This window comes from Capra hircus, chromosome 25 (genome assembly GCF_001704415.2).
Source record: "Capra hircus breed San Clemente chromosome 25, ASM170441v1, whole genome shotgun sequence".
In the NCBI taxonomy this organism is placed as follows: Eukaryota; Metazoa; Chordata; class Mammalia; order Artiodactyla; family Bovidae; genus Capra; species Capra hircus.
Genome location: NC_030832.1, coordinates 36,445,184 through 36,470,562, shown reverse-complemented (window position 1 = coordinate 36,470,562; position 25,379 = coordinate 36,445,184). Strand labels below are relative to the sequence as shown.

Here is a 25,379-nt window from a genome sequence, read left to right as displayed (position 1 = left end):
GGATCTTTCCTTGTGGCCTGCAGGCTTCTCTTTAGTTGTGGCGCATGGGCCCTAGAGTGGGCTGGCTCAGGAACCCCACGATACATAGTATCTTAGTTCCTTGACCAAGGATGGAACACACACCCCCTGCATTGAAAGGCAGATTCTTAACCTGTTGGACCACCAGGGAAGTCCCTACTCTCAGTTTTGGATGAGAGATGCTCTCTTTTAACCTCAGTGGCTTCTCCAGCTTTCCTTTCTTATTCTCACTGTGCAATTGACAAGCTTGGCAGGGCCAAGATATGACTGTAGACCTAGTGGGGAGAAAAGGCCATAGAGGTTACTTGGCCTCTTCCGAGCTGGCTTAGACCACAGACACAAAGCCTAGACGTGGCGTCATTTAGTTAACAAGATACTTCTATAATGAGACCTGTGCCCAAAACTTCAGCTGGTGCCAAGGCATCCCTCCTACTTCCTGCCTCCTAGACAGATCCCGCTTTGGGCTCACAGCGGGTAGCTGCGCTCATGAAGGCAAAAATCCAAGAATTCAGGGCACCAGGATCCAGATTTATCTTTTGTCCTCTTTATACCCTGAAAAGATGACCGATATCGGGTGCTGGGCTAGTTGTTGAGGAGTTACCCATCTGAAACAGATCTGCTTAGAAACCACAAGAGCCTCCTTTTTCCGCAAAAGATGCTGCTTCCAAAACCAGGACACACTGTAGCCTTAATCCTGCCGGATGTAGTTCAAACACTGTCCGTACACGCTGAGAAGGCTCAGAAGAAAAGAGTCCTTCAGAAAGGACCTCTTCACCACCGAGGGAGTTCGCTCCAGGAAGTGCCCCAGTTAACAGCCCCTTTTGCTCTTCTTGGATATTTTGAGGACAAAGACGGGGATGCAGCTTCAGAGTGCAAAGCCAGCCCTCCTTGGCTTCACCTGGGCCCCCTCCGTGGCTCTTCCAACCCACCCTTTCTCTATTTCTAGGGATGAAAAACCCACAAGACCTGCCCTGCCTCCATCGTAAAACTGCCGATTTCCTGTTCATCTCACCCAGTAGAAATTTTGTCTGCCCTCATATAGGCAATGGCTATGGATTCTATAAATCCCTCAATAGTAAAATGACTCTATCAGAGGAAAACTCATCAAGGAGACACCATCTGTTTTCCAAATCATTTTTTAAAGGCGGTTCCTCAAGTGAGTTTCCTTGTGCTAACCGTAGCAGGCACTTCTGTAGAGACACAGAAGTTGAGTCACTCGCCCCAGGCTACCAGCCCTCTCTGTGACGTCGGTGAGCCCAGGTCACCCTGAACACACAGGAGGGCTCAAACGCAGCCAGGGTCAAGGGTGCTGCCCTCATGTGTCGTCACTAGGGCATCCCGCCTGCACACCTGTGCCTTCCAGCTTGAACACCAGCGACCCCAATGCAGCCTTTTGTCCCCTGGCCACCAGAGGTCGCTTTGACTCCAGTGGAAAGTTTCTGAAGCAGAGCAACTGTGGCTTCCACCATCATCTTGCCGTTTGAACTCCAATAAATTTAACATGTTTTTCTTTAAACGTGTCTGTATACTGGGGGCTATGAAGCACTTTTTTGTGTGTGCAAAGCACTTTTAAAACTGAGCATAACGTGATGTTTCTTATTATCAAGTACAGGCATACCTTGGAGAGACACACCTTTGGTTCCAGAATCTCGAAATAAAGTGAGTCACACAGATTTTTCTGATTTCCCAGTGCATGTAAAAGTTATATTTATACTGTGCTGAAGCCTATTAGGTGTGCAGTAACATTATGTCTAAAAAAATGTATGGACTTTACACAATAAAGGACATCTTGCTGTCTGTGACAACACGGACTGCAGGAAGTTGAGGGTATTCTGCTAAGTAAAGTAAGTCAGAGAAAGACTAACACTGTTAGTCTTTGTTTCCTTGTTTGTGGAATCTAAAAAACAAAACCAAGAATAAATTAAAGGAAAGAAAACAAAACAACACTCACAGATACACAGAATAGATGATCTGTTTATGAGAGGGGAAGGAATTTGGAGGGGAAAAAGATTTAAGAGGGTCAGTTTTATGGTGATAGGGCAGTAACTAGACTTATTGTGGGGGTCCTTTGTAGTGTGTGCCAATATCAAATTATTATGTCGTACATTTGAAACTAATATAATGTTGCATACCGATTCTACCTCAAAATAAATAAATAAGAAACATGTATGCTGCTACTGCTAAGTCACTTCAGTCGTGTTCGACTCTGTGCGACCCCACAGACAGCAGCCCACCAGGCTCTCCATCCCTGGGATTCTTCAGGCAAGAACACTGGAGTGGGTTGCCATTTCTTTCTCCAATGCATGAAAGTGAAAAGTGAAAGTGAAGTCGCTCAGTCGTGTCCAACTCTTAGCGACCCCATGGACTGCAGCCTACCAGGCTCCTCCGTCCATGGGATTTTCCAGGCAAGAGTACTGGAGCGGGGTGCCATTGCCTTCTCCAAGAAACATGTACGGACTTTATAAATACTTTATTGCTAAGAAATACTAACCATCATAATTTTAATCTCTTTGCTGGTGGAAGGTCTTGCCATGTGGATGGCTGCTAACTAGTCAGGGTGGTGGTTGCTAAAGCTTGTGATGGCTGTGACAATTTCTTAAAATAGGACAACAACAATCAACTGCATTGATTGACTCTTCCCTTCACAATTTCTCCATAGCATGCAATGCCGTTTGACAGCACTTTACTTATAGCAGAACTTCTTTCAAAATGAGAGGCAATGCCCTCTAACCTTGCCATAGCTTTATCAACTAAGTTTATGTAACACTCTCACTACTTTCTCGTCATTTCAGCCTTCTTCATAGCAACAGCACCAGCAGTAAATTCTATCTCAAGAAACTATTTTCTTTGCTCACCTGGAATAAAAGACTCTTCATGCATTAGTTTTATCTCGAGATTATAGCAATTCAGTCAGATCTTCAGGCTCCACTTCCAGCTCTCTTGCTTTTTCCACTGCATCTATAGTTACAACAGTAATATCAAAGGTCACCGATCGCAGGTCACCATAACAAAGATCATAGCAATTTAGAAGTTTAAAAGATTGCAAGCATTACGAAAATGTGACACAGAGATGCGAAGTGAGCAAATATTGTTGGGAAAATAGTGTTAATAGGCTTGTTCAATGTGGGGTTGCTATAAACCTTCAACTCGTTAAAAAACAAACAAACAAACAACTCAGTATCTGTGAAGCACAATAAGACAAAGAATAATAAAATAAGGGCTGCCTGCTTCTACAGAGAATAGACACCAAAAAGCTGAAACGTTGTGGGTGTACTGTACGCTCAGTTACTCAGTCGTGTCTGATTCTTAGCAACCCCATGGACTGTAACCCACCAGGCTCCTCTGTCCGTGGAATTTTTCAGGCAAGAATACTGGAGCAAGTTGCCATTTCCTACTCCGGGGGATCTTCCCAGTCCAGGGATGGAAGCTGAGTCTCTTGCATCTCCTGCATTGGCAGGCAGCTTCTTTCAACTGTGCCACCTGGGAGGTCACTGCAAAAATGGTTGAAAGGAACATTGTAGAAATAGTCACTGGGGTCTAGACTAGAGCCCCGAGGGTCATCAGGACTGGCTGCTGGGTTCAGACTTACAGGATGAGTAAGAGGGATTTGGGTTTGTTGGGAGGGAATGGCAGGGCATTCCAGAAAACAATGTGAACAAAAATCACAAAGAAAAATAAATAGCAAGGCAGGTTCAAGTCACCTGAGAATGAAGTCTCAAGTCTCAAGTCACCAGGGTGGTTTTCAGACTCCTTCCTCTGATAGCCTAGCCAGTAGATTCCCCTTCTCCCATACACATTCTCTTCGTCTAACCAAGCAGTCTGATCTTTATCCCTTGAACAGCCATGCTTTTTGTTACCCTTCATGTCCAAGGCTTAGAGTCTGCAAACTGAGAAAAAGGTAGCTGGGAAACCAAGAGATGGGATGGTTTCAGGGGAAGGGAGAAGGAAGGTACTCATTCTTGAGATGACAATGGAACTTTCCAGTGGGGGAATCCAGTATGTTTATTCAACCAATGGTGGCACTTGCTGTGTGCCAGGCCCTGTGCTCAGCACAGGAGAAACAGGCAATGAAGCCTGCTGGTCCAGTGGCTAAGACTCCATACTCCTAATGCATGGAGTGGAACCGAGGTTCCACCTCAGGTTAAGAACTAGATCTCACTTGCCGCAACTAAAAATACTGCCTGCCATAACAAAGACCTGGTGCAGCCAAATAAACTATTTTTACAAGAAAAACACAATGAAGACAGCTTGTCCTCCAGTAGGAATAATAGATAATAGGTATTAGATAGGTACTACTATTTAGAAATTAGAATTCAGCATATTTGGGGTGAGAAGTAAGATGTAAATATCTAGGGCTTCCCTAGTGGGCTGGTAGCTAAGAGTCCACCAGCTGCCAATGCAGGGGACTCAGGTTAGATCCCTGATCTGGGAAGATCCCATGTGCTTCGAGACAACAGCCTGCGCACTGAAATTACTGAGCACGAGCCCTAGAGTCTCTGAGCCACAACTACGGAAGCCTGAGGGCCGCAACAAGAGAAGCCACTGCAATGTGCACTACAACTAGAGAAAGCTCCAGCATAGACAAAAATAAATGAATAAATTAAAATTTAAAAAAATCTAGATGAGGAAACCATGCGCACCAATCATAACCGAAGTCAATCAACAAGCACTGTGAGAGGTGCTGTAAAGAAGTAAAAGATGAGTAAGACACCATCCCACGAGGCGCTTCCAAACCAGCTGAACAGGTGGGGCCAACTCACATGTGTGGTCACCGGACGGTACAACCTGATTACCAAGTTTACCAATCAAGAGTCCTGAGTTACTGGGGATTGAAACCAACTCTGGCTAAATGAAACACGAAAGGAAACTGGGGAGCTCAAGGAATTGTCAGGAGGGCCAGAGAACCAGCAGAAGGTCTCATGCTAGAGACAGTGGCCCAAATCACAAATCATGGGATGCCTACATGGTACCCCTTGCCGCCATTGGTGCACAGGACGCTGCCATTGGTGCCACTCCACCTGCGCCCTAGGTTTTGTCCTCTGACCCTCTGCCAGAATTCAGAGGTATTCAGGACCCTTCAGAATTCAAATTCAATACTTTGAATTCAGAATTCAAAGTATTCAGGACCCTTACCTGTCCTCATTACCCCATCCCCACCTCATTCCCTCCTGGATCAACGTCCAGGTTGGTGGATGGACTGGCCGAGTCCAGCAGACAGGCTCATGCTGTGGGCACAAAAAGCAAATTCAAATGCTACACTGCTAGGTGGTGCTATTTCCCCCTGGCATTATAATGTGAGGATTCCCAAACCCTAGGAAGGGGGTTTAGAGGCAGGGAAGTGAAAAAGAACGGCAAACATCTACCACACAAAGTATTCAGGACTCTTAGGAACAGCATACAATAAGGTCCCAATTGCTTAGTTAAAAAAAGAAGAAGTTAAAAAAAACCCCAGAGATGACTCCAAATGACATCATCAGAGAACAACGACTACTTACAGAACGAGCCAAAAATGGTTGCAGGGAGCATCATCATGAGAGGGAGACAGATCACAGACTCAGAAATGAAAGGCTTCAGGGGCCATCTGGACCCCCCTTCCACCCACTGCAGGGACTACTTCTACAACCAGAGGAGGGAAGGCTCAGGGAGGTGACAGCATGGGCTTTGCCAGATAATAATACAAACACCAATCGTACCTATGAAGGAGAATCTCACCTCTTCTATTTTTCCATTTATACAAAAGGCACCACTCACTAATCCTTCAGACTCATCTTTGATTCTTCTTCCTCTTCTACTTAGATGAGTTCGCAGCTTCAATTGATTGGTGCATTACAGGTATCTCTCAAATTTGTCCAGCTCCAAGGGCTTCCCTCATAGCTCAGTTGGTAAAGGAGACCCCGGTTCTCAATTCCTGGGTTGGGAAGATCTGCTGGAGAAGGGATAGGCTACCCACTCCAGTATTCTTGGGCTTCTCTTGAGGCTCAGCTGGTAAAAATCCACCTGCAATGCGGGAGACCTGGGCTCAAACCCTGGGATGGGAAGATCCCCTGGAGAAGGGAAAGTATTCTGGCCTGGAGAATTCCATGGACTGTATAGACCATGGGGTCCCAAAGAGTCAGACATGACCAAGTGACTTTCACTTTCACTTTTCATTTCATCTTTGTGTCTAGATTCCCAAAACTGTCTCCTAGACTGGTGGTCCCCAACCTTTTGGGCACCAGGGGCTGGTTTCATGGAAGATAAATTTTCCACGGATGGCTAGAGGTGGTTTCAGGATGATTCATGCACATTACAATTACTGTGCACTTTATTTCAATTATTATTACATCAGCTCCCCCTTAAGTTATCAGGCATTAGATCCTGGAGGCTGGGCACCCCTGTCCCAGATGATCTTGCAGCCTTCCATTTGTTCTTTCAAATCGTTCCCATATTACTATAAGATTAACCTTCTGAAAATGTTTTCCACCAAGTTATTCACCAGCTTGGACAATCATAATGACTCCCAACTTCCCACTGCATCAAATCCAAACTTACCTGCAGATACAAGTTTATTGGAGCCACTAACTCATAGATTATCTATGTATATCATTCACTAACAATGAAGAAACGTAGTCCACCATCTTCTAGCTAGTTTAAACCACTTAGGTCTGTGATTCTACATGAGCAAAACCCATATTTCTAACAATTCTCTCATGAATCTTATCTTCTTTGCAGCTAGGCACAGCATGTTGAGATAAGGAATTCTAGAAAATGCCGTCTTTTCAAGGAGTATAGGAGCTTACATCTCTGGATCTTCCGCACTTTTTTGGGCTGTTGCCTAGATCTCTTCTTTGCCTCACTGCTCATTACTTCTTTATAAACAATCTTCTCCTCTCCCCCACGAGCACATTTTATTATTTTGCCTTCCGTCCTTCTTACACACTCTCATTCCTTCTTTCCACTCTGTAACAAAGTACCCTTTCTAACTCTAACAGCTTACCTTATTGATATTATTTCTGATCTAAAAAAATAACATCAAGATAGTTCAGCCAACATCTATGCCATCGGCAAGCCTATGACATAGGCAGAGAAAAGGACATGAAAAAGAAAGGATGAAGAAAAAGTACTGGAAGAAATAAGTTGGGAAAAGCAAATAGTAGTAATTACTACTGTTATCAGTAATTACTACTGATATTGCAATATCAACTGTTGACAATGTTTCAGATACTTTCTATCCAGCCTCAAATCAGACCTGCAAGGCTGGTATTACTATCTTCATTTTTTAAATGAGGAAATGGAGGTTTAAAAGACCCACCCGAGACTGTACATCAGGTAAGGGTCAGAGACCAGATTGCATCGCAGGTGAATTAAGCCCACCCTCTTGCAATTAAAGCATATGACCTCCATAAAAGAGTAAGAAGAAAAGAATACAAAGCAGAGACAGGTAGGGCCTTACCAATAATTGCTTCAAGTGCTACTCAAAAATAATGGCATCATTAGTTACCGACAAATGTCTAGAAATATACCATTAAGCTTTTGGCATGACAAAATTTAAGATTTCCTCTCATCCATTTATATGCAAAGTGCTTTAGCATGTGGACACACACACTTACACTTGCAAATCCCTCTCAAAAAACATGTATTGCAATTTACCTCCGTCTCATCTTTACATTCGTGTCTGGGTCACACCGTCCCTTTTTAGCTTTGACCCATGCTAACTTTTCAAGATTTTCTTTATTTCTTCCTCTTTCTTTCCCCTTAATCATGTTTCTCCTCTTCCTTACCTCACTTTTCTATCAGCTTCTCCTCTTCCCTTATTTCTTGTCTGCCTCATTACCTACACCCTTCTCTTACTTTGAGTGTTGTTGCGTCCAGCAGGTTCTCAGTAGATATCTGTTTTGAGCTCCATACTTTTTCTCATACCTGCCCCCCCACCACCCTTTGTCTTTGCCTTCCTCGTCATTCCTCCTCCTCTACAGATGGCTTCCACCCTGCTCCCTCTCAATCGCCCACACCCCTTCCATTAAATTACCCTACTTCCTCACAAACTCCAGGGGTCATCTTATCCACCTCTCACCCCTTTTCCCGCCTTTTTCCCCCTAGGTTCCAAAGCGCGAAGACCTCATTGTCCTCCTCCCCCATCTTCCAACCAGCCCACAAGACAGCCTTGTTACCATGACGACAGGGCTACTCAAAGCTGAAGTCAAAGACCTGGTTGCCATGGCCACCGCTTCTCCGCCTCCGGCCCCGCCCGCGCGCCTCGCAGCGTCGGCGCCTGCGCAGTACGCAGCGTATTGGTTCCCGGAGCCCTGGCGGACGGGGCGGGGCTTCAAGCGAGAGGGAGGGAAGGAGGCGAAAGGGTAAGAAAGGGAGTGGAGCTGGCGCCTACGGTGGCCGAAGAGGGACGCGCAGGGCCGGAGGCTGCAGGATGGTAGGCTGTGCGAAGAGGGAGGGGAGGGGGGACCGAGGGGCGTGGGCTGCACCTGCAGGGGTCCTTGGGGGCTGCCCTCTGTGTGAGCCGCTCTTTTCCCTCCTCCAGTTCTCAGAGGCCCTCACTTACCTGGGCGGGTGGGCGAGCCGGCCTCGGAAGGAAGAGCAGCTGGAAATCGCTTTCGGCAGAAGCGGCGGGGAGTGGGCGCATTTGTAGGGCCAGAGGGAGGTGACTAGGGGGCGGCGGGACCGTCCGGAGCCAGGGGGAGCTCACGGGTCGCTATCTCAGGGTCCGAATCACTGCCGCAGGGAACTCGCGCGAGGAACGGGGGTCTGGGGCCTGCTGGCGGACGGAGGCGGCAGGGGTCGCCTGTCTCCGAGACCCTCCGTCCACGTGCATCCCGGAGTGGAGCGGCGGCAGGCGGGGAGGGCAGTGTGTGGGAGGGGATCGTTCAGGGTGCGAGGAATAGACGTCCTGCCTCGGTTTGTCGTCCTGCCCACCTGGAGGCGGGGATGAGGTGGGGGAAGCCAGGTGGGCTCGAGTTTTGTTCTCTGGGACCCAGGCTTTGGCTTCCCGGCTCCGGGGCTCTTGGCTCTCCGCCCCTCTACCCTATCCTCTTTCCGGAACGCAGGCCTTCCGTCTTCCTGCTCCCTGGCCCACCCTCCCATCCTAGCCTCCCTTGCACCACTCTTTTGCCCTCCGGCCACGCTGGCAGCGCTTCCCTTTCCCCGATAGCAGAAAATACAGTTCTCTTGAATTCTGATCTGTAGCCGTCTAGACTAGTAGTGTTCCACACACCCAGGACTCCAGCCCTGGTGGCATACACGGAGAGACGAGCTACAGGGGAGGGAGATCACTCCAGGATGTGGCCTGGAGCCCCTACCCCCCTGGAAATGGGAAACTGGGGGTGCACGGGGTAGTGAGAGTGAGAGCTCTGCACGTCTCTCCGCTCCACCTCCTTGTGCTTGTTCCAGGAACATTCCCTAGGCGAGCCGCCCAGAATGGCTGGGTCCAAACTGAAGAACTGAAAGGGAAATTGATCACCTGATATCTGGGGAGGTGTGGGCATGCTAGGGAGGCACCCTAAAAGGAAGAAAAAAGGAATACCTCTGGCTGTATGCCTGGATGGCTGAGTAGAGTGGAGGGTGGTGGAATCTAGGGGGTCCTGGTGTCATGTTATGGACTTCCCTGGTAGCTCAGACGGTAAAGTGTCTGTCTACAATGCAGGAAACCTGGGTTCGATCCCTGGGTCGGGAAGATTCCCTGGAGAAGGAAATGGCAACCCACTCCAGTACTCTTGCCTAGAAAATCCCATGGACGGAGGAGCCTGGTGTCCATAGGGTCGCAAAGAGTCAGACACGACTGAGCGACTTCACTTGGTATCATGTGCTAACATAAAGGATACTGCTGGGCATAGGAATGGAGGGCAGTGTGTTGGGGACATTGGCTAGGGTGTATGACTAGGATGGGGCAGAGGGCTGAAGTAGCTTCTTGGGGAAAGAAAATACCTGATTTTAGGATGGTGGTGGATAGAAAGCGGGAAAGAAAGCAAACATCTCTTTGCCATCAACTTTGCTTGTCACTGTGCTAGCATTTTACCCACCTTTGGAAACCAGGTTTAGGAAACAGTAAGTCAGGAAATAATAATAATGACATCCAAGGTGTTATAGTGCTTACTTCGTGCCAGGTGCTATTTCCTATGTCAGTTCCACCTAACAACTCTGTAAGGTAGGTACTTTTATTATTTCCACCTGACACACGGGGGAACTGAAGCCCAGAGAAATGAAGTAATGCCCAGGGCAAATTTCTCAACTAGTAGAGCCAGGATTCGAACCCACAGGACAGACTCAGAAGCGCTGACGCCCCCTCCAAGGAAGGTGCTTGCTAATGGAAATACCCAGTTGACCAGAAGGGCTGATGTTTTGAAGAAAGTAGGGTCTGTGAGGAGAAAAGAGTTGAATGGGAGGAGTTTGGGACTGTGTGGTTTTGGAGGAAACAAGCTCAGAGAATCAAAGCTCTAAACCTCGGCTCTGACTCCTCCTTCCTCTCCCTACCCCCCACCCCCAGATGCGATTCATGCTGCTGTTCAGCCGGCAGGGGAAGCTGCGGCTGCAAAAATGGTACCTGGCCACCTCAGACAAGGAGCGGAAGAAGATGGTTCGGGAGCTTATGCAGGTGGTTCTGGCTCGCAAGCCCAAGATGTGCAGCTTCCTGGAGTGGAGGGACCTCAAAGTTGTCTACAAGAGGTGACTCCTCACCTACTTTCAGACCTGCCTGGATCCTGCCTGATTGGGGTCTGGAATGGGTTCACCTGGCTGGGAAATAGGCAGTCCCTTAGTCTGGCAGAGGTTCCCTGGTGGCTCAGATGGTAAAGAATCTGCCTGCAATGCAGGAGACCTGGGTTCTATCCCTAGGTTGGGAGATCCGCAGGAGAAGGGAATACTTATCTGCCCCAGTATTCTTTCCTGGAGAATCCCATGGAAAGAGGAGCCTGGCAAGCTACAGTCCAAAGAGTGGCTAACACTAACTAACTAGGTCTGGGAGAGCTGAGAGCTAAGGACATCTGGAAGGCAGTGATGAACTCCAGCCAGCCTTTACTTTCCAAATTCACCTTGAAGAGAGACTTGTTCCCTCTTGCTTTTGCTCAAGCCTGGTGCCTACTTCACGCACCTACCTCTGTCCCAAAGGCCCGATCTTACTGATTGCACACATCCATTGCAGCCTCACTGAACAGTTGTAGACCCTGGGCCACTTTCCCAATACACACACCCCCAGACACACAAACCCTTTGTGGTTCCTCCTCTGAGCAGGTGAATTTGTTGGCTCAGGTTTTTGCTGAGTCAAACTGAATGGGTCAGAGGGAAAGAGCTTGTTTCTTTGCCTGTGTTTATGAGAGGCACTAAGAGACACAGTGAGTGATGTTTTCTTACCCTGGAGCCACCCCGCCTGTGTCCAGTAAGGACACAGATCAGGAATGGGGGAAATGGGAGGTTGGGGCACAGAGTGCCTGGGTCCCGAAGCAGCCCCAGCAGCACTCCCAGCCATCCATCCCTCCGGTGTCCCCGTCCTCAGATACGCCAGCCTCTACTTCTGCTGTGCCATCGAGGGCCAAGACAATGAGCTCATCACGCTGGAGCTGATCCACCGATACGTGGAGCTCCTGGACAAATACTTTGGCAGCGTAAGTCTCTCCACCCACCCCAGTTTCCGCGCTCAGCAATCCTCTTTTTCTACCAGACTCGGACCCTTCCAGTCTCTGTCCTGACTCAGGAAAGGGGAAGTTGGAACAGTGAGAACAGTAATTAATCTCCCTCTTTAAGCCTTAAGCCTATTAGCCATGCGTCTTAATCAGGCCCCCATGGGAGAAGGGTGGGAACCAGAATCTGCCACTTAATCAATCCATCTAGAGCTCAGCTCAAACTTCCCACACAAGGACAGAGGTCATGTTCAGATAGTATCAGTGGTTCCTAACCTTGACTTTGCTTTGGAGACTTCTGGATAGTTTTTTTTAAACAATAGCGATGCCTGGGAATCACCCCCAGAGATTCTGAATGAACTGATCTGGGCTACAGCCTGGGCACTGGCAGTGAGCTCATATCTTAGATGGGGAATAGTAATAACTCCATAATTTGTGTTTCACTTAACAGTTTACAAAGAGCTTTCAGGTTCTCCTGTTTGCTTCTCATTCCATGAGTAGGTGTTGGTGTCTCCATTTTTGGAAGAGAAAACGGACTCTAGAGAAGTTAAATGGCTTGTCGAGTTAGCTGGTTTCCTTCCAGGCTTTCCTGGCTTGGTGATAAAGAATCCGCCTGCCAGTGCAATAGACGTGGGTTCGTTCTCTGGGTTGGAAAGATCCCCTGGAGAAAGAAATGGCAACCCACTCCAGTATTCTTGCCTGGGAAGTTGCATGGACAGAGGAGCCTGGCAGGCTGCAGTATATGGGGTCACAAAAGAGTCGGACACGACTTAGCGACTAAAACAAGAGTTAGCTGGTTAGTGTCAGAGTGTGGCCTAGAATTGAAGCCGTTTACTCTGTGATCCAGAGTCTCCTTCCCTGCCCTGTCACAGCGCTTTGGGGTGCAGGGAGTGGGGTGGGGATGGGCGGGGAGGCCGACCCAACCTCTGGTAGGATTTGTGTCATAGATTTAGGGGAGAAGGCAACAGGAGTCAGGGTCAAGGGTAGACTTGAGCAACTGATATTTCATGATCACAGAGGAAGAGAAAAGGAGAAGGAAAAGCTGAACCCAGGATGAAAGCCTAGGGGTCAGGAGGACATAGACCTGGGGCAAGAACCCAAGGTGGAGAGTGGTCATGAAGGCCACGGAGCCAAGGTGGGGAAAGAGCTGGGGAGGCTGGGGCGCAGGCGAGGGGGGAGAACGCACCTTGACCCTCACCTCTGCCTCCTCCCCCGCCCCCCAGGTTTGCGAGCTGGACATCATCTTCAACTTTGAGAAGGCCTACTTCATCTTGGATGAGTTTCTGATGGGGGGAGACGTCCAGGACACTTCCAAGAAGAGTGTGCTGAAGGCCATCGAGCAGGCGGACCTACTGCAGGAGGTACGGGTCCGGGACAGTGAGGAGGAGGAAGAGGACTGTGGCCGAGGGCACCCTCCCTACCCTGGACCCTTCACCTGTGGACCCCAGCTGCCCTCTTCCCGCCGCTACCGAAACGGCCCCCCTCCCTGTGGCGTCTGGCCCCCACGCTGCCAGGTTGGCCAGCTGGGCCTCAAGCCCTGACTGCTCAGGGTAGGAGGTAGTTGGGGGCCAGACAGCCCGCTTTTGTCCCATGCTTCTCTTGGTGTTTAGGGTTGCCCGGAGAATTGGAGAAGGGGCACACAATAGGTCATTCTTTTTCTTCCCTGGTGTCTTCCCTTTTTTAAAAACACACACACATACTCAAAGCCTCTGCTGCTGAGAAGCAGAGTTTTGCCCTGGGGATTTCAGGGTTTGGGTGGAGGGCACCTGGTTGTTGGTTCTCTCTTCTGTCCGACACCCCCGCCCTCACCCCATTGCTGCCTGCCCCCTCTCTGCTGTGCCACTGCTGAGCCTTGGTGCAAGGAGATGAGTCACCGGAACCTGCAGTGATGAGCAAGCCAGCCTGAGCTGGCTCTGAGGAGGGGGAGAGGGGGCTGCTCATCCGTGCAGCAGGAGAAAGGGTAAAATCTGACTTGCTACCTCACTGGTCTAGTCCCCCGTCACACACACACACACACACACACAGACACACACACACACACAGACACACACACGTGCCCTGGCACTCGCACACCCACCCTGTTACTAGTGCTCTGCTCAGACCCTTATGACTCATCTCTCTGCAGTCTGGTCCACTTTCCTCGGGGACCTGATGCCAACTTCTTACTGCCTCCCTCGACTCTGGAGGGAAAAAACAAAAAGGTCCCACCCAACCATCTGCCACCTCCAGCCCTGGGAAAGCAGGTTTCCCAGCTCCCAAGCCCCCATTTTACTCCCTTCCCTTCAGCTAATAAGGTCGAGCCCCCTGCTCACCGAGCTCCCGGCTTTGGGTTCTCTGGGTGGTGGTGGACTCGGTTTGGTTGCCTCAGTTGGCTCTACAGGGTGGCCTCAGGAGGCTGGGCAGCTCCCCTGAAGGGTCCCCAGCCGTTCCAGCCTTGGGCTTACTTGGGCTTCTCTCTCCCCTCTCCCCTGTGTCTCTGTGTCCGCCCCCCTGCCCTGGTCTGCCCTCATGATTGCTGCCCACCCACCCCCCTCAACCTCACCCCGTCTCTCCTGGTGTCTCCCCACCGCCCTCTGTCTCTGCCTTAGGAGGATGAGTCGCCACGCAGTGTGCTGGAGGAGATGGGTCTGGCATAGCCCTCGCCCTGGGGCCGAGTGGAGATGTGGGGATCTGGTGGAGAGGTGGGGCATTGGTGGCCCTTTTCCTCTTGGTGGGACCCAGCTGCGCCTGCTCTGCTGCCTCACCTTTTTCTGCAGTGAGCTGTGGGCTCAGGACCCTCAAGCATTCCCTCCTTCTACCCCTACCTCCTGTTTCCCCTTTTCTCACTGAAGGTTTTAAGGAGCTAGGAGGCAGGAAAATGTGACCAAGTCGGGGGTGCTATTTGGCTTTCATTCCCTGCCTTTGAAGAACCAGTGTCACCCCAAACTTCCCCCCATCCTTATAACTGTAAATATATAAATATGTCAGGTTAAAGGGAAAAGGTTTTCAGGGCTCTTCTCTTCTCCCTGCCCCATAACCTACCTCCAGCCCTCCCTGCAGCCAGCCGGGGGCGGCCTCTCTGCCTGGGAGGGGGACTTCTGTGTCTCCAGAGGGAAGTCCTTTTCCCTCATCTGCCCCTCCCCTTCCTTCTTGGCTGCAGTGGGGCCTCTGTCCAGTGCCCGGGGAGGAACAGCATAGTTAATTTTTTTCTAACCTTGCTACTTTGAGGGAAGGGAGGGCTGGGGGGAGGGCAGGCTTTACAGGAGACTGGGCCCTGTCCCTCCTTCACTCTTAAATTCTGGGTGAGGCAGGAGCTAAGGGGGTGGGGTGGGGAAAGTGTCTGATTCTTTTTCCTTCTCTGAAATAAAAGGAAAAGCATTTCTGGACTTTGGCTTGCTTAGGCTCTGTGAAGGAAGGCAGGGCTGCTGGAATCAGTGAGGACAGAAACAGAACCCTGCCCATTCCATTCCACTCTTCCCTGGAACTAGGATTGCCAGATTTAGGGCAAAAAAAAAAAAAAGAGGACACCCAGTTCAATTTCTTATAATAATGAATAATGCCTTTTTAGGATAAGTGTGTCCTGTGCAGGGCTTCCCTGCTGGCTCAGTGGTGAAGAATCCGCCTGCCAATGCAGGAGACTCAGGTTCAATCCCTGAGTCAGGGAGATCCCCTGAAGAAGGGAATGGCTCCCCACTCCAGTATTCTTGCCTGGGAAACACCATGAACAGAGGATCCTGGCGGTCTACAGTCCACAGTTTTGCCAAAGAATCGCACACGACTGAGGATGCATGTATATGCTTAGAAAAGGTTTGACAAGCGGCTAAAACCAGGATGTTTTTTTAGCTGCCAATACCTCCCCATAGGAAGTGTTGATCATGTGAAGTAGGTAGGACCAGGGAATTTAGGGAGCAGTTAAGGAAGGTGGGTGGGTAAGGTGGAGCAGGGGCGGTGGGGAGCCACCCATACTGCCTAGGTGGCCCTGAGATGGTTCAAAGATCTCAACTAGGTGGCCCAGAGCTGCGGTTCCTTATTCACTCTGCATCTCTGCCCAGGACATGGGGTCTTGTGACTAACGGTCAAGCTGGTAGTGGAACTTATCGCTTTCTAAAGGATGTGAACCCATTCTACCGCCGCCCCTCAAATTCGGTTGAAAGAGGTTCTATCACTCAACCCTCGCTTTTGAGCAGGAGGTGGCAGGCGCTTCCCTCACCGCCCCTTGGGAAGGACCACATAGGCCCAAGGGGACGGGTGAATAACCGAGAACAAAGTCCTAATAAAATAGTCACTTTTATTTCTTAGCAAAACTATTTCCTCCGTGAGGGGTATTTACAACAGAGCAGGGAAAGAAGGGGTAAATTCACAGCGATCCAGAGAGGGCAGAGTGGCTCTTGGGAGGCCCAAAGGGCGGGAGACAAGACGTTTCACACAGTTAACTGGAAATGCTTTTTCCGGTTTCAGATCGGGACATCCCGAGAGAGGGACTAGGTGGGGACTGGGTCCCTCATGAGGAGTCGGGTGGGGGGGCAGGGAACTCGCACAAACTACCCGCCCGCCTGTGCTGGCCCCGAGATCCCCGCGAGTGAGTTTGAGGATTTTGGGCTTCCCACCAGCGAAGACGTCTTGACGGGTCTGGGCGAAGCGCGGGGGCGGGGCGGCCCGCGGGCGGAGGGGGAGCAGGGGCGGGGCTAAGTGGCGGCCGAGGGCGGGGCCGGGCGCATGCAAACACCGAGGGGTAAAGGAGCGACACGGAGGCGGGCGCGCGGGGGCGGGGCCGGGGCCGGGGCGCGTCACGGGCGCCGGAGCAGCACGTGCTCGATGTAATTCTCCAGCTCCTCCTGCTCCTGCAGCCGGCGCTCCTCGGCCTCCGCCTCCTCCTGCGCACGCCGCGCCTGGGCCTCCCGGTCGGGATAGTGGCGCGAAAGCGACAGGGCGTGGTGGTAGTGGCGGCGGCGCGAGGCGGCTGGCGGCTGCAGCGTCCGCGGCCGGATGTAGTTGGGGAAAGGGTGGTAGGGCCCCGGGGAAAACACCTCGTCCTCCTCCCGATCCCACGGCGGAAGCACCTCGTTCCAGTCGGGCAGCTCTTCCCGGCGGGGGCGGGGGGCGGGGGCTGCGGGGAGCGGGCGTGAGTAGGGGCCGGAGCGGCCCGGAGGGGCGGCACAGGCTCGGGAGGGGCGTTCTTCTTCCGCTTCCGCTTCTCTTCCACCTCCTCGATGATGCTGACCACGTCGTCCGCGGGCAGGTGGAGTTTGGTGGACAGCTCAATGAGGCTATCGATCGTCTGCGGGTCCATCTCTTCGTCGTCGTCCTCGTCCTCCGCCCCGCCCTCCTCTGCCCCCTCGGCCTCCTTTCGCCGATGGCCGGGCGTCTCCTCCTGGGAGCGCTTGTCTTCGGCTCCGGCTTCGCCGTCCTCCTCCTCGGCGAACAGCAGCGCGTTCTGTCGCGCCCTCTCCGCCTCCTCCGCCTCCGCCTCCGCCTCCGCAGCCTCCTCGTCCTCCTCCCCCACCCTCTCCTCCCCGCCGCGTCTCTCCTGCTCCGCCTCCTCTTGCTGCCTCGCTGTCTCTCGCCCGCCCCCCTCCTCCTCTTGCAGCCCCCGACCCCCCAGGCCGCGCTGCCGAGCCCCGCCCTGCAGCAAATACTGGAGCAGCAGGTCAGAGGCGAGGTCGGCCAGCCGCTCTTCCTGCGCCGCCGCCTGCCGGGTGGCCTCCGCCTGCCGCCGCCCGGCTTCTACCTGCGCCAGCCCTTGCTGTAGAAGGCGCTCCCCCGCCTCAGTGCCGCCCAGGAGGGAGGTCTCCGGCCGGCGCGCCTTGGGAAAGGGAGCGGCCAGGCCTTGGTACGCCTTGGACAAGGGTGCCAATGCCTCACCTAGGTGTGTTTTGGGGGAGGACCCTCCTTCCCCGAACTGATGGGCTTCGGGAAGGGGTCCGCTCTCTGGCACACGCGCCTGGAATTGCGGGGGAGCAGGGGGCGGCAGGGGAGCGCGCTCCGGGACGCGCGCCTGGAACTCTCCCCAGGAAGCGCGCCACACGCGCTCCGGCCCGGGGCTCTCCAGGTTGACTCGGGTCAGCGTGTGTGTGCGGGTTTCCGTCTCTGCTGCTGCCGTCTCTTGCTGGCGTTTGGCGCTGCTCGGACTGAAATCTCTCAGCTCCTGAAGCAGGGAAGCTAGCGCCTCGAGCTCCTCCGAGGGATCGGCCGCCTCGGCACCATTCTCCTGAGTCTGAGGGCGAGGAGGGGCCGCGGGCGCCTGGGTCTCTGGCGCTGGGAGACTGTGGGTCTGGCTGCGCACGGTCTCGGTCAGCAGAGATTCTGCTGTTTCTTCCTCTGGCCGCTGCTGGGAGCCTCCGGGCGCCGGGGGCGAGGCCGGGCGGTCGAGTGCCTGCAGCAGCACCGCGGCCAGCGCCCGGGGATCCACGCCCTGGAAAAGCTCTCCCTCGTCCTGAGGCTCTGAATTTCGAGCGGCTCGGACCTCTGGGGCGCTAACATCCTTCGGCCCGAGCACTGCGTCCCCAGCTACCGGCTCTTTATGCTCAGAGCTGGGAGGAGGTGGCTGAGCCTCAGGGTGCCCGGGGGGCGCTGCTCCCAACCCCTTGATCAGTAGGAGCAGGCAGAGGAGGACAGTAGCCGGCAACCTGAGCGATTTCATGACCGAAGGACTGCCGGAGACTGTTGAGGGGGGGGGGGGGGAGAAGAAGGGACCAAAGAAAGAGAGGGTTTCTGTAAGAATTTTTCCGCTTTCTGATTTTATATCCCCTTCCCCCATATTTAATCAGGAAATCCGGGGCTTCCCTTGTCTCCCTAACCTTACCCAGAAAAGGGACGTTTAGGAGCAAAGGAGGACGATGTTGTGCCGATCTCTGGAATCGTGTAAATGGGGAAACGTCTGCAACCCTTGCTTCCCCAGTGCCTCTTCGCCCCCTTCCCTGAGCCATCTCACTGCCAGCGCCCACATACTAAGCAGCAAGGATGCAGGGGGGAAAAAATCTGCTCCCTCCCCGCAGGACTCCCCGGATGGTGCGTGGGCGACTTCAGCAGCAAGAGAAAAGCGGCGACTCCCCCATTTACAGGGACCCTTCCCGGGGGCTCCCCGCTGTGTTTTCAACACTCCCATCTGTGGGGAGAGAGAACCCTCCCTTCACGCCCACGACTGCCGAGGGTTTGAGGGACGGACAGCAGAGTATTTACCAGCTGGTGCCACGACGCGGGAGGTGGAGAAGAGGGTCGGGGCGGGGTGGGGACAGGGGAAGATCGGGATGAGTCCGCCTCGGCTCCGAGCGGTGGCTAGGGTACGAGAGATGGTCGAGGTCTGGCGTCCAGTGCGCTGGGCTCAGCTGGGTCCGCGCGGCTCCGGGAGACTCGCTCGCTCAGGCTTCAGCACGCTGGACAGCGCCCGCGCGGCCACCGCCTTATAAAGAGGAGCCCGCGAAGTCACGTGGGAATCGCCCCGCCCCATTGACGTCAATGTTCATTCATGGAGAAGCGGGCGGGCGCCTAGAGGCGGGAGGACGCCCAACGATTGGAGGATACGTGCCTCTCCCGGCCCGCGCCTGCGCGCTGCGGGCCTCGGTTGGAGGGGCGTGCGCTAGCCTAGCACAGGGGAAATGAATGAATGAAGGAATGAATGAATGAAATGCTGAGGCGGGCGGGGTAGGGGGCTATGAATGAATGAAGGAGGGACGAGGAGAAAAGGATGAATGAATGAATGGAAGGATGAATGGAAGGGTGAATGCAGAGCCGCTGCAAGGCGGGAGGGTGGGTTACAGAGCAGCCTGCAGCGGCGGGAACCCGGCGAGTGGAAGAGGGTGGGGGCACTCCCAGAGTCTGACTGGGCCCCAGTAGGAGATCCATACTGGGAAGGGGGAAGATAAGACTCCAAAACTGAGGAGGGAGCCAGACTCCCCGTCTCCTGACTGCAGGGTCCATGGGAAACACGCCCAAGGACGGCGTGAACCTGAGAGGAGGGATGGTTCTGCGCGCCTGCGGGCGCTGTCCGCGGATCTGCGGTGCGGGGTGCGTGCCCTGGGCTGGGGCACATGGGTGGATCTTGCGGTTTGAGTGATCTGGATGGAAAGGATCCGAGTTGGAAGAGACAGGGGAAAGATTGAGGATATGTGTGCCTCTGTGTCGTGTCTGTCCGTGGTCGGTGCGTGTCTGGAGAAAAAGGTGTGTCTGTCTTTCTGTCCAGTTGACTCTGTAGAATACATTGGCGCCCCCGCTGTGCCCTTTTTCAGACCACCTCTCCTCACCACCTTCCTGCTTCTTCCCCTCCCGCTGCTACCCCCCAAAGGACGTTTGGAGGACGAGAGCAGACCTGGTGGGGAGGGGGTTGTGCAGGTTGCGGGGGTGACTCAGTTCAATCTCTCTTCTTTGCTTAAAGGGAAGATTTGAACGCGATGCGGGTGGGGGGTGGAGGGTGGGTTCAAAAGCAACGTCAGAGATCACCCTTCTCTGCCACCAGACCCCTCGTCCGAATCTCCTGTCAGAGGGGTTGGGGCTGGGGGCTTGGATAGTTAGAGGTTCCGGGCGGGGGGGCGGGACGGTGGGGGGAGATGACGCACAGATTGCGCAAAGAGAATCCATCAGCGAGCCGGGTCCAGTGAAGGGAGACCAGCCACAGGCGGGGGTGCGGGTAGGGGGGGGGACGGAAATGAGGAGGGGGCAGGGAGAGGGGAGGGAGGCGAGGGGAGCAGCCACTGCAGGAATGAAGGGGAGGGAGGGAGCTGGAGGGGGGCTGCGGTGCAGGCAGAGAGCTGTGCGGGGGTGTGGGCAGGGAGGGCGGGGAGTGGAACGACACATGCCAGACACACAAGAACTGCGGACACAGGGCTGCCCGTGGGCACATACAGGGCACCCTCGCCCTAAGACTCTGGAAACCAGGATTGGGGCTGCCTGCCAGGAGCTCAGAGACTCTTTCAGAGCCAGTCCTCACCCCCTTCCTCATCTTCCTAGTATTGACCCTCATCCTCTCCTCTCTCTCTCTCTCTCTCTCTCTCTCTCTCTCTCTCTCTCACACACACACACACACTCACGTGCTTTCCCTCTATAGCCAGCAGTGGCTTCTCGGGTCCATCACTGGCTCCACTTTCCCAGAAGAAAGCCCATCAGCTCTGCGGGGAAAAAGGTGGGGAGGAGTAGAGACAGAGGAAAGAGAAGAGATGGGGGCAGGAGAGGGAGGCAGGGAGGCAGGCATCTGGAACAGGTAGAAGGATCAGGCTAAAGGGAAAAAAAAAAAAAAGGAGAACCAAGGTGATTGTGAAGATGCCAAAGAAGGGAGGGCGAGAAGGGGGCAGCAGACCTGAGACTGGGCTTCATCCCCCTCCCCCAAAACTATCTAGGGCCTCCCTCTACCCCTATGGGTTCCCCTCATTCCTCTTCCTCTTCATCCCACCTCCCCTTTATCCTCCCTGCCTGGTTACTGAGAGCAGTGGAATGGGGAGGGGGGGGTCACGTTACCTTCCTGAGGAGGATGAATCAGAGAGAGATGGCTCAGACATCTGGTGGGGGGAGGGGAAGCCATCTAAGAGAGAAGGAAAGAGGGAGGGAGGCAAGGGGGACAGAGCGAGAGGCTGATGGGGCTAAGAGACCAAGTATGAGATGAAGGAGACAGGCATCTAGAGAAACTGTGTTCCCGCGGGCTTGTGTATGTGCACGTACATATGTACGCATTGTGTTTGTGTGTCTAGGGATTAATGAAACAGGGGTGGAAAGAAAGGGAATGGGGAGGCCAGTTATGTATTTAATCAGATAGAGAATGGATAGGCATGGGAGCGTTCCAATTTAAATACGTAAATTTTCCCTTTCAACCTGTGGGGCTGTGTTTTTGCCTGTTTCCAGGTGTCTGTGTGTAACTATTAGTGTTTGTGGGTCCTGATTCCTCTGAGTGCCTGTATACCTGTGCGGTTGGGAGTCTGAGTGAATCCACTCTGGGCATCTGCTGGTGTCTGAAAAGCATCATCTGGCTTGGTGCGTCAACAATGTGTGTGTACCCCTGTGTCTTTGTGCATTTCTCTGGATCCTTTCGTGCTTATTCATATATGTTGTTATGTGACTTCTACATGCCTTTGATCTTTCCCACCTCTCCCCCACATTTACCTTCATCTCTAAATTTCTGTGCAGGAAAGTCTCAGTGTCTTGGCTGCTCTTCTGCAGCCCCCAAGTTCAAGCTTTCCCCCCCCCCTTTTTTTTAAGCGTATTCCCTCCTTCCTTCATTCTTCTCCAACCCTTTCTTCCTCCACTCAGCCCAGAAGTCCAGGGGAGCTTCTCAGAAATCGACATCCCAAGAGTCTCAGTCATTATGGCATGGGGGAGGGGACAGTGAGGTAGAAGGCAAGGCAGCAGTAATGGTGATTCCACCATCTAGAATACGTCTGCATGGGCTCTGAATTTCCGGGTCTGATTGTGCCTCTCTCCATCCCAGTTCCCTGCCTGGGGTCAGTTCATTCACACACACCCCACCTCTCAAAGATGTGCTGTGCCTTTCACATCCTACTGTCTCTAGGGGCTTCTGGAAAAGAGCTGGACTAGGGACAGGTTCCTGGAACTGGAGAGAGGAGGGAGATGGCAGGAAAGAAGGAGCAATGAGACAGAGCTGGGAAAGGCAAAGCTGAGACGGGGAGTAGGAGGAGATGCCTGTTTGCTCTGAGATGCTTGTACAAATCCATCTCTACGTCTTTGTTTCTGAATCTCTCATACTCTCCAGGAGGGTGCTAAGAGAAGATGGGGTCCAACCAAGTAGAGATCCAAGCTGAAGGTTTGGAAAACCAAGGAAGAGGGACAGAGCACTGGGTCTTTTCCCTGAGAAGGTTTGGGAAAGAAGAGGGTAGGGGGTTGGGTCCCCCTCCCCACCTTGCAGCTCACTCCCCTCTCTTCTTCCCTTCCCCCCAACCAGTGACTCACCTCTGCAGCCTTTAATGCGTCAGCGATGGAGGGGGGGGGGGACTTGCAGGGAGGGGCACTTTATGAGGGAGGCTGGGGTCTTCACTTTGAATTGAAAGAAGGTGCTTAAGAACCCCCTGGAAATGACCCCATTAGAATGCATCATTGCCTATCCCCTGCCCATCACAGTTCAGGAGGGTTTGGACTCCTGGGAAGGGGACTGAAAGAGGGCTAGGGGCTACTGGTGGGTCTGGGAAGGATGAATAATAGAAAGGGGGTCCTCACCCTGATTTTTAATCCCAGGGTCCTATTACCTCATACCCCCACCCACTCCTGGGTGGGGGAGGGGAGACCCAGCAAGACGGAGGAGGGCAAAGCCGCAGAGATGAGTCACCAAGACAGGAAAAGAGAGAGAGGAAAAGAGACAGAGATGAGGAGAGACACAAAGAGAGACAGCTACTGGAAAGACTGAGAAAGGAAGACACACACATACACCCCCCCATCACACCATGAAGATGGTATCCACAAACTAACAAGAGAAAGGAGACTGTGCATTTCCATAATCCTGAGCCAGACTTCTCCAACATCCACTTGCCACACACACCACTATCATTCACAGTTACACTGATATCCTGAGACACACCCTCTTACACAAACACAATGTCACACCTAGTCTAGCAGAGTCACCCAGACACATGGTGAAGATGTAGCCAAGACAGTGGAATGGAGGTTCAGGTTGAGAGCCCTCGATTTCTTTTACACGGGATGATGGGAGGAGGTAAAAGCCCTAAAGGGATATAACTTCAAAACCCCAAGACTCACAGGCTATGCCTTGCACACGCAACAATACAGAGTCCCTCACCTCCCCATGCACACATACATGGTAACCTATCAAGAACCCTCCTTATCAAGAAGCCACTTGAAGTGCCTGGTTCTGGGGTACGCCAGGCATGTAGCCCCGAATACATCCCACCCAGACACCCCCTGACTCGTACACACATGTACAGAAACACAGACACACAAAGACGCCCATGGACACACTCACACGGACGGAAACCACCTTGCGCTCGCTGCCTCGCCCGCGTCCGCGCAGGTCCTGGCGCCCCCGCGTGGTACTTTTCGGGATCGCAGTCCCCGCCGCCCCGGAGCTCGGCTCCCGCGGGGCGGCGCCCAGGCTCCCTCCACCTCTTGCCCCTCCGGAGCGGTGCCCACCCAGGAACCGGGAGAAGAGGAGCGCACTGGCCACGAGAGAGCCGACAGCTGGGTGTTAGACCCCTGAGTCGTGGGGATGAGGCAGGCTGGTTCCGGATGCCACGGGGAACTTGCGAGAAGAGCAAGAATTTGAAACAGCAGTGGGCCACCCCTCCGCGCCACGCCGGACAACACACACACCCGCCCCCGGCCCAGGGGAAAGGGAGGCCCGGGGCCGGTCCAGGCGCCACGCCGCTGCCCGCCTCTGTTCTGAGCAATCACTTCTCTCTGCCGCTTGGGGTGGGGGTGGGGGCGCGCCACGGCCAGCAGCCCTCCCCAGCTCCCCTCCAGGAAGTCATTAGCCCGGTTGCCACAGGGCTTAGAGATCCTCTCTAATACAGGCTGCTGGGGAAGTGGGGGAGGACAATGCATCTCAGCCCTCCCCACTGACAAGAAGTGAAACAGACACAGAAGGTGGGCTAAGGGGCCCGTTTTATTGCAACACAGCCATGGTTGAAGTGGCAGGGAGGCTCGGCAGCTCGACCAGGTACAGGAAGCAACCAAGCAAGTCAGGGCAGCGCAGCCGGAACGGGGGAAAGTGGGGGAACAGAGGCTGTCCCCTTGGCCCACGCCGCTGCACCCCTGTCGCCCTCCGCTGTTCACGTCTTTGATTCCACCACCCCCCACCCCCACCCCGCCGTGCCGGCTCTCAATGACTCCCTTTGGACAATGACTGTCCATTGTCCAACAGGAAGCTCCAGCTACAGTGAGGTTCTGACCTGTGCTCTGGTCTGGGGACACCTGGTTTCTAGTCCTTGCCAGGCTCCCAGCTATTGTGAGCCACTTGGAAGTCACTCGGGTCTTTCGGAGCCTCCGTGTCCTCCCTCTGCGGGAGACGTCAGGATCCCGTGGTGGAGACAGCGCTGTGCAAATGCAGCTGTTACTACTTGCATTTAAATAGAAGACTGTCAAAGTCCACAGAAAGCGTTAAGAGGATGGGAGGGGTGTCCAGAAATATCTGGAGGTGGGGGTTCCAGTTGTGCTAGAAGGACGAGATAGCCTCGCACCAGGCTCTGGGACCTGCCCTCCGCTATATCAGACTCCCCACCCGGGACTCCCTGATTCACAGGCCTGGTTCAGGCTCCCAGTTGGTGGCATAGGGAAGGGAGCCAGCAAAATCCTGCAAAGCTGGGGGAAACCCCAGTCAGGGGAGGCAGCCTCAGAAAGGTGGATTGCCAGAGCATAAGCAGGGGCCAGATGGAGGTGGAGCATTATAAATATATTTCCTTTACAGAGTCTTTCTCCATATTACACACAGAGGGTGAGGAAGGGTTCATGGGGAACGGGAATGGCGGGGGGCGGGGGGGGGGAGGTGCAGGTAAATGAGAAATGGAGAACTAAGAGAGGTCCAGGCACAGGAGGCTAAGACTGGGCGAGGGAGGAGCGCGAGGCAAGCTCTGAGGGCCTGAGAAAAATGGGGAGGAAGAAAAATAGTATGAATTGGGCGGTTGAGCTGTCGGCTGGGCGCTGGGCGCTGCGCGCACTTCTGCCAGCTTCCCTCCAAGAGGGGGCAGAAGGGATAAGCCGGAAAGAGCAAAGTACATTCCTAGGCCGGGGCACCGACTGGGAAAGGCTCTGAAGTTGTGAAGGAACTCATTCTTTGGCCGGGAAAGAGGATGGGTGGACAGTAACAGTAAGTGGCTCCCCCAAACTCGGCGG

The 25,379-nt window shown here is 53.5% G+C and overlaps 2 protein-coding genes and 1 long non-coding RNA gene across 4 annotated transcripts; 1 reads left to right on the top strand and 2 right to left on the bottom strand.

Annotated features, from left to right (window-relative positions):
- Positions 1,703 to 9,650, bottom strand: LOC102169853. Of its 2 annotated transcripts, none has more exons than XR_001917266.1 (3): positions 8,555 to 9,650; positions 2,874 to 2,976; positions 1,703 to 1,915 (listed from the first exon to the last, which is right to left on the bottom strand). It is a non-coding gene; the product is annotated as an uncharacterized LOC102169853 (long non-coding RNA). The 2 variants fall into 2 exon arrangements; XR_311296.3 differs by lacking the exon at positions 8,555 to 9,650 and adding an exon at positions 3,352 to 3,404.
- Positions 8,288 to 14,986, top strand: AP1S1 (adaptor related protein complex 1 sigma 1 subunit). Its single transcript, XM_018040657.1, has 5 exons — positions 8,288 to 8,425; positions 10,493 to 10,671; positions 11,498 to 11,606; positions 12,845 to 12,982; positions 14,210 to 14,986. Exons 1-5 carry the CDS (start codon positions 8,423 to 8,425, stop codon positions 14,255 to 14,257), a joined length of 477 nt encoding a protein of 158 aa, XP_017896146.1. The 5' UTR covers positions 8,288 to 8,422; the 3' UTR covers positions 14,258 to 14,986.
- VGF (VGF nerve growth factor inducible) lies at positions 16,245 to 19,171 on the bottom strand. Its single transcript, XM_018040656.1, is given in 3 exon segments — positions 16,245 to 16,689; positions 16,692 to 18,260; positions 18,780 to 19,171. Coding segments are annotated over 2 exon segments (1,851 nt in total). The 5' UTR covers positions 18,241 to 18,260; positions 18,780 to 19,171; the 3' UTR covers positions 16,245 to 16,387.

What these genes read in the sequence shown, in the direction of transcription:
- AP1S1 (XM_018040657.1), top strand. An exon ending in CTCAAAGTTGTCTACAAGAG is followed by an intron (nt 10,672 to 11,497) that starts GTGACTCCTCAC and finishes CCCCGTCCTCAG; the next exon opens with ATACGCCAGCCTCTACTTCT. An exon ending in TGGACAAATACTTTGGCAGC is followed by an intron (nt 11,607 to 12,844) that starts GTAAGTCTCTCC and finishes CCCGCCCCCCAG; the next exon opens with GTTTGCGAGCTGGACATCAT.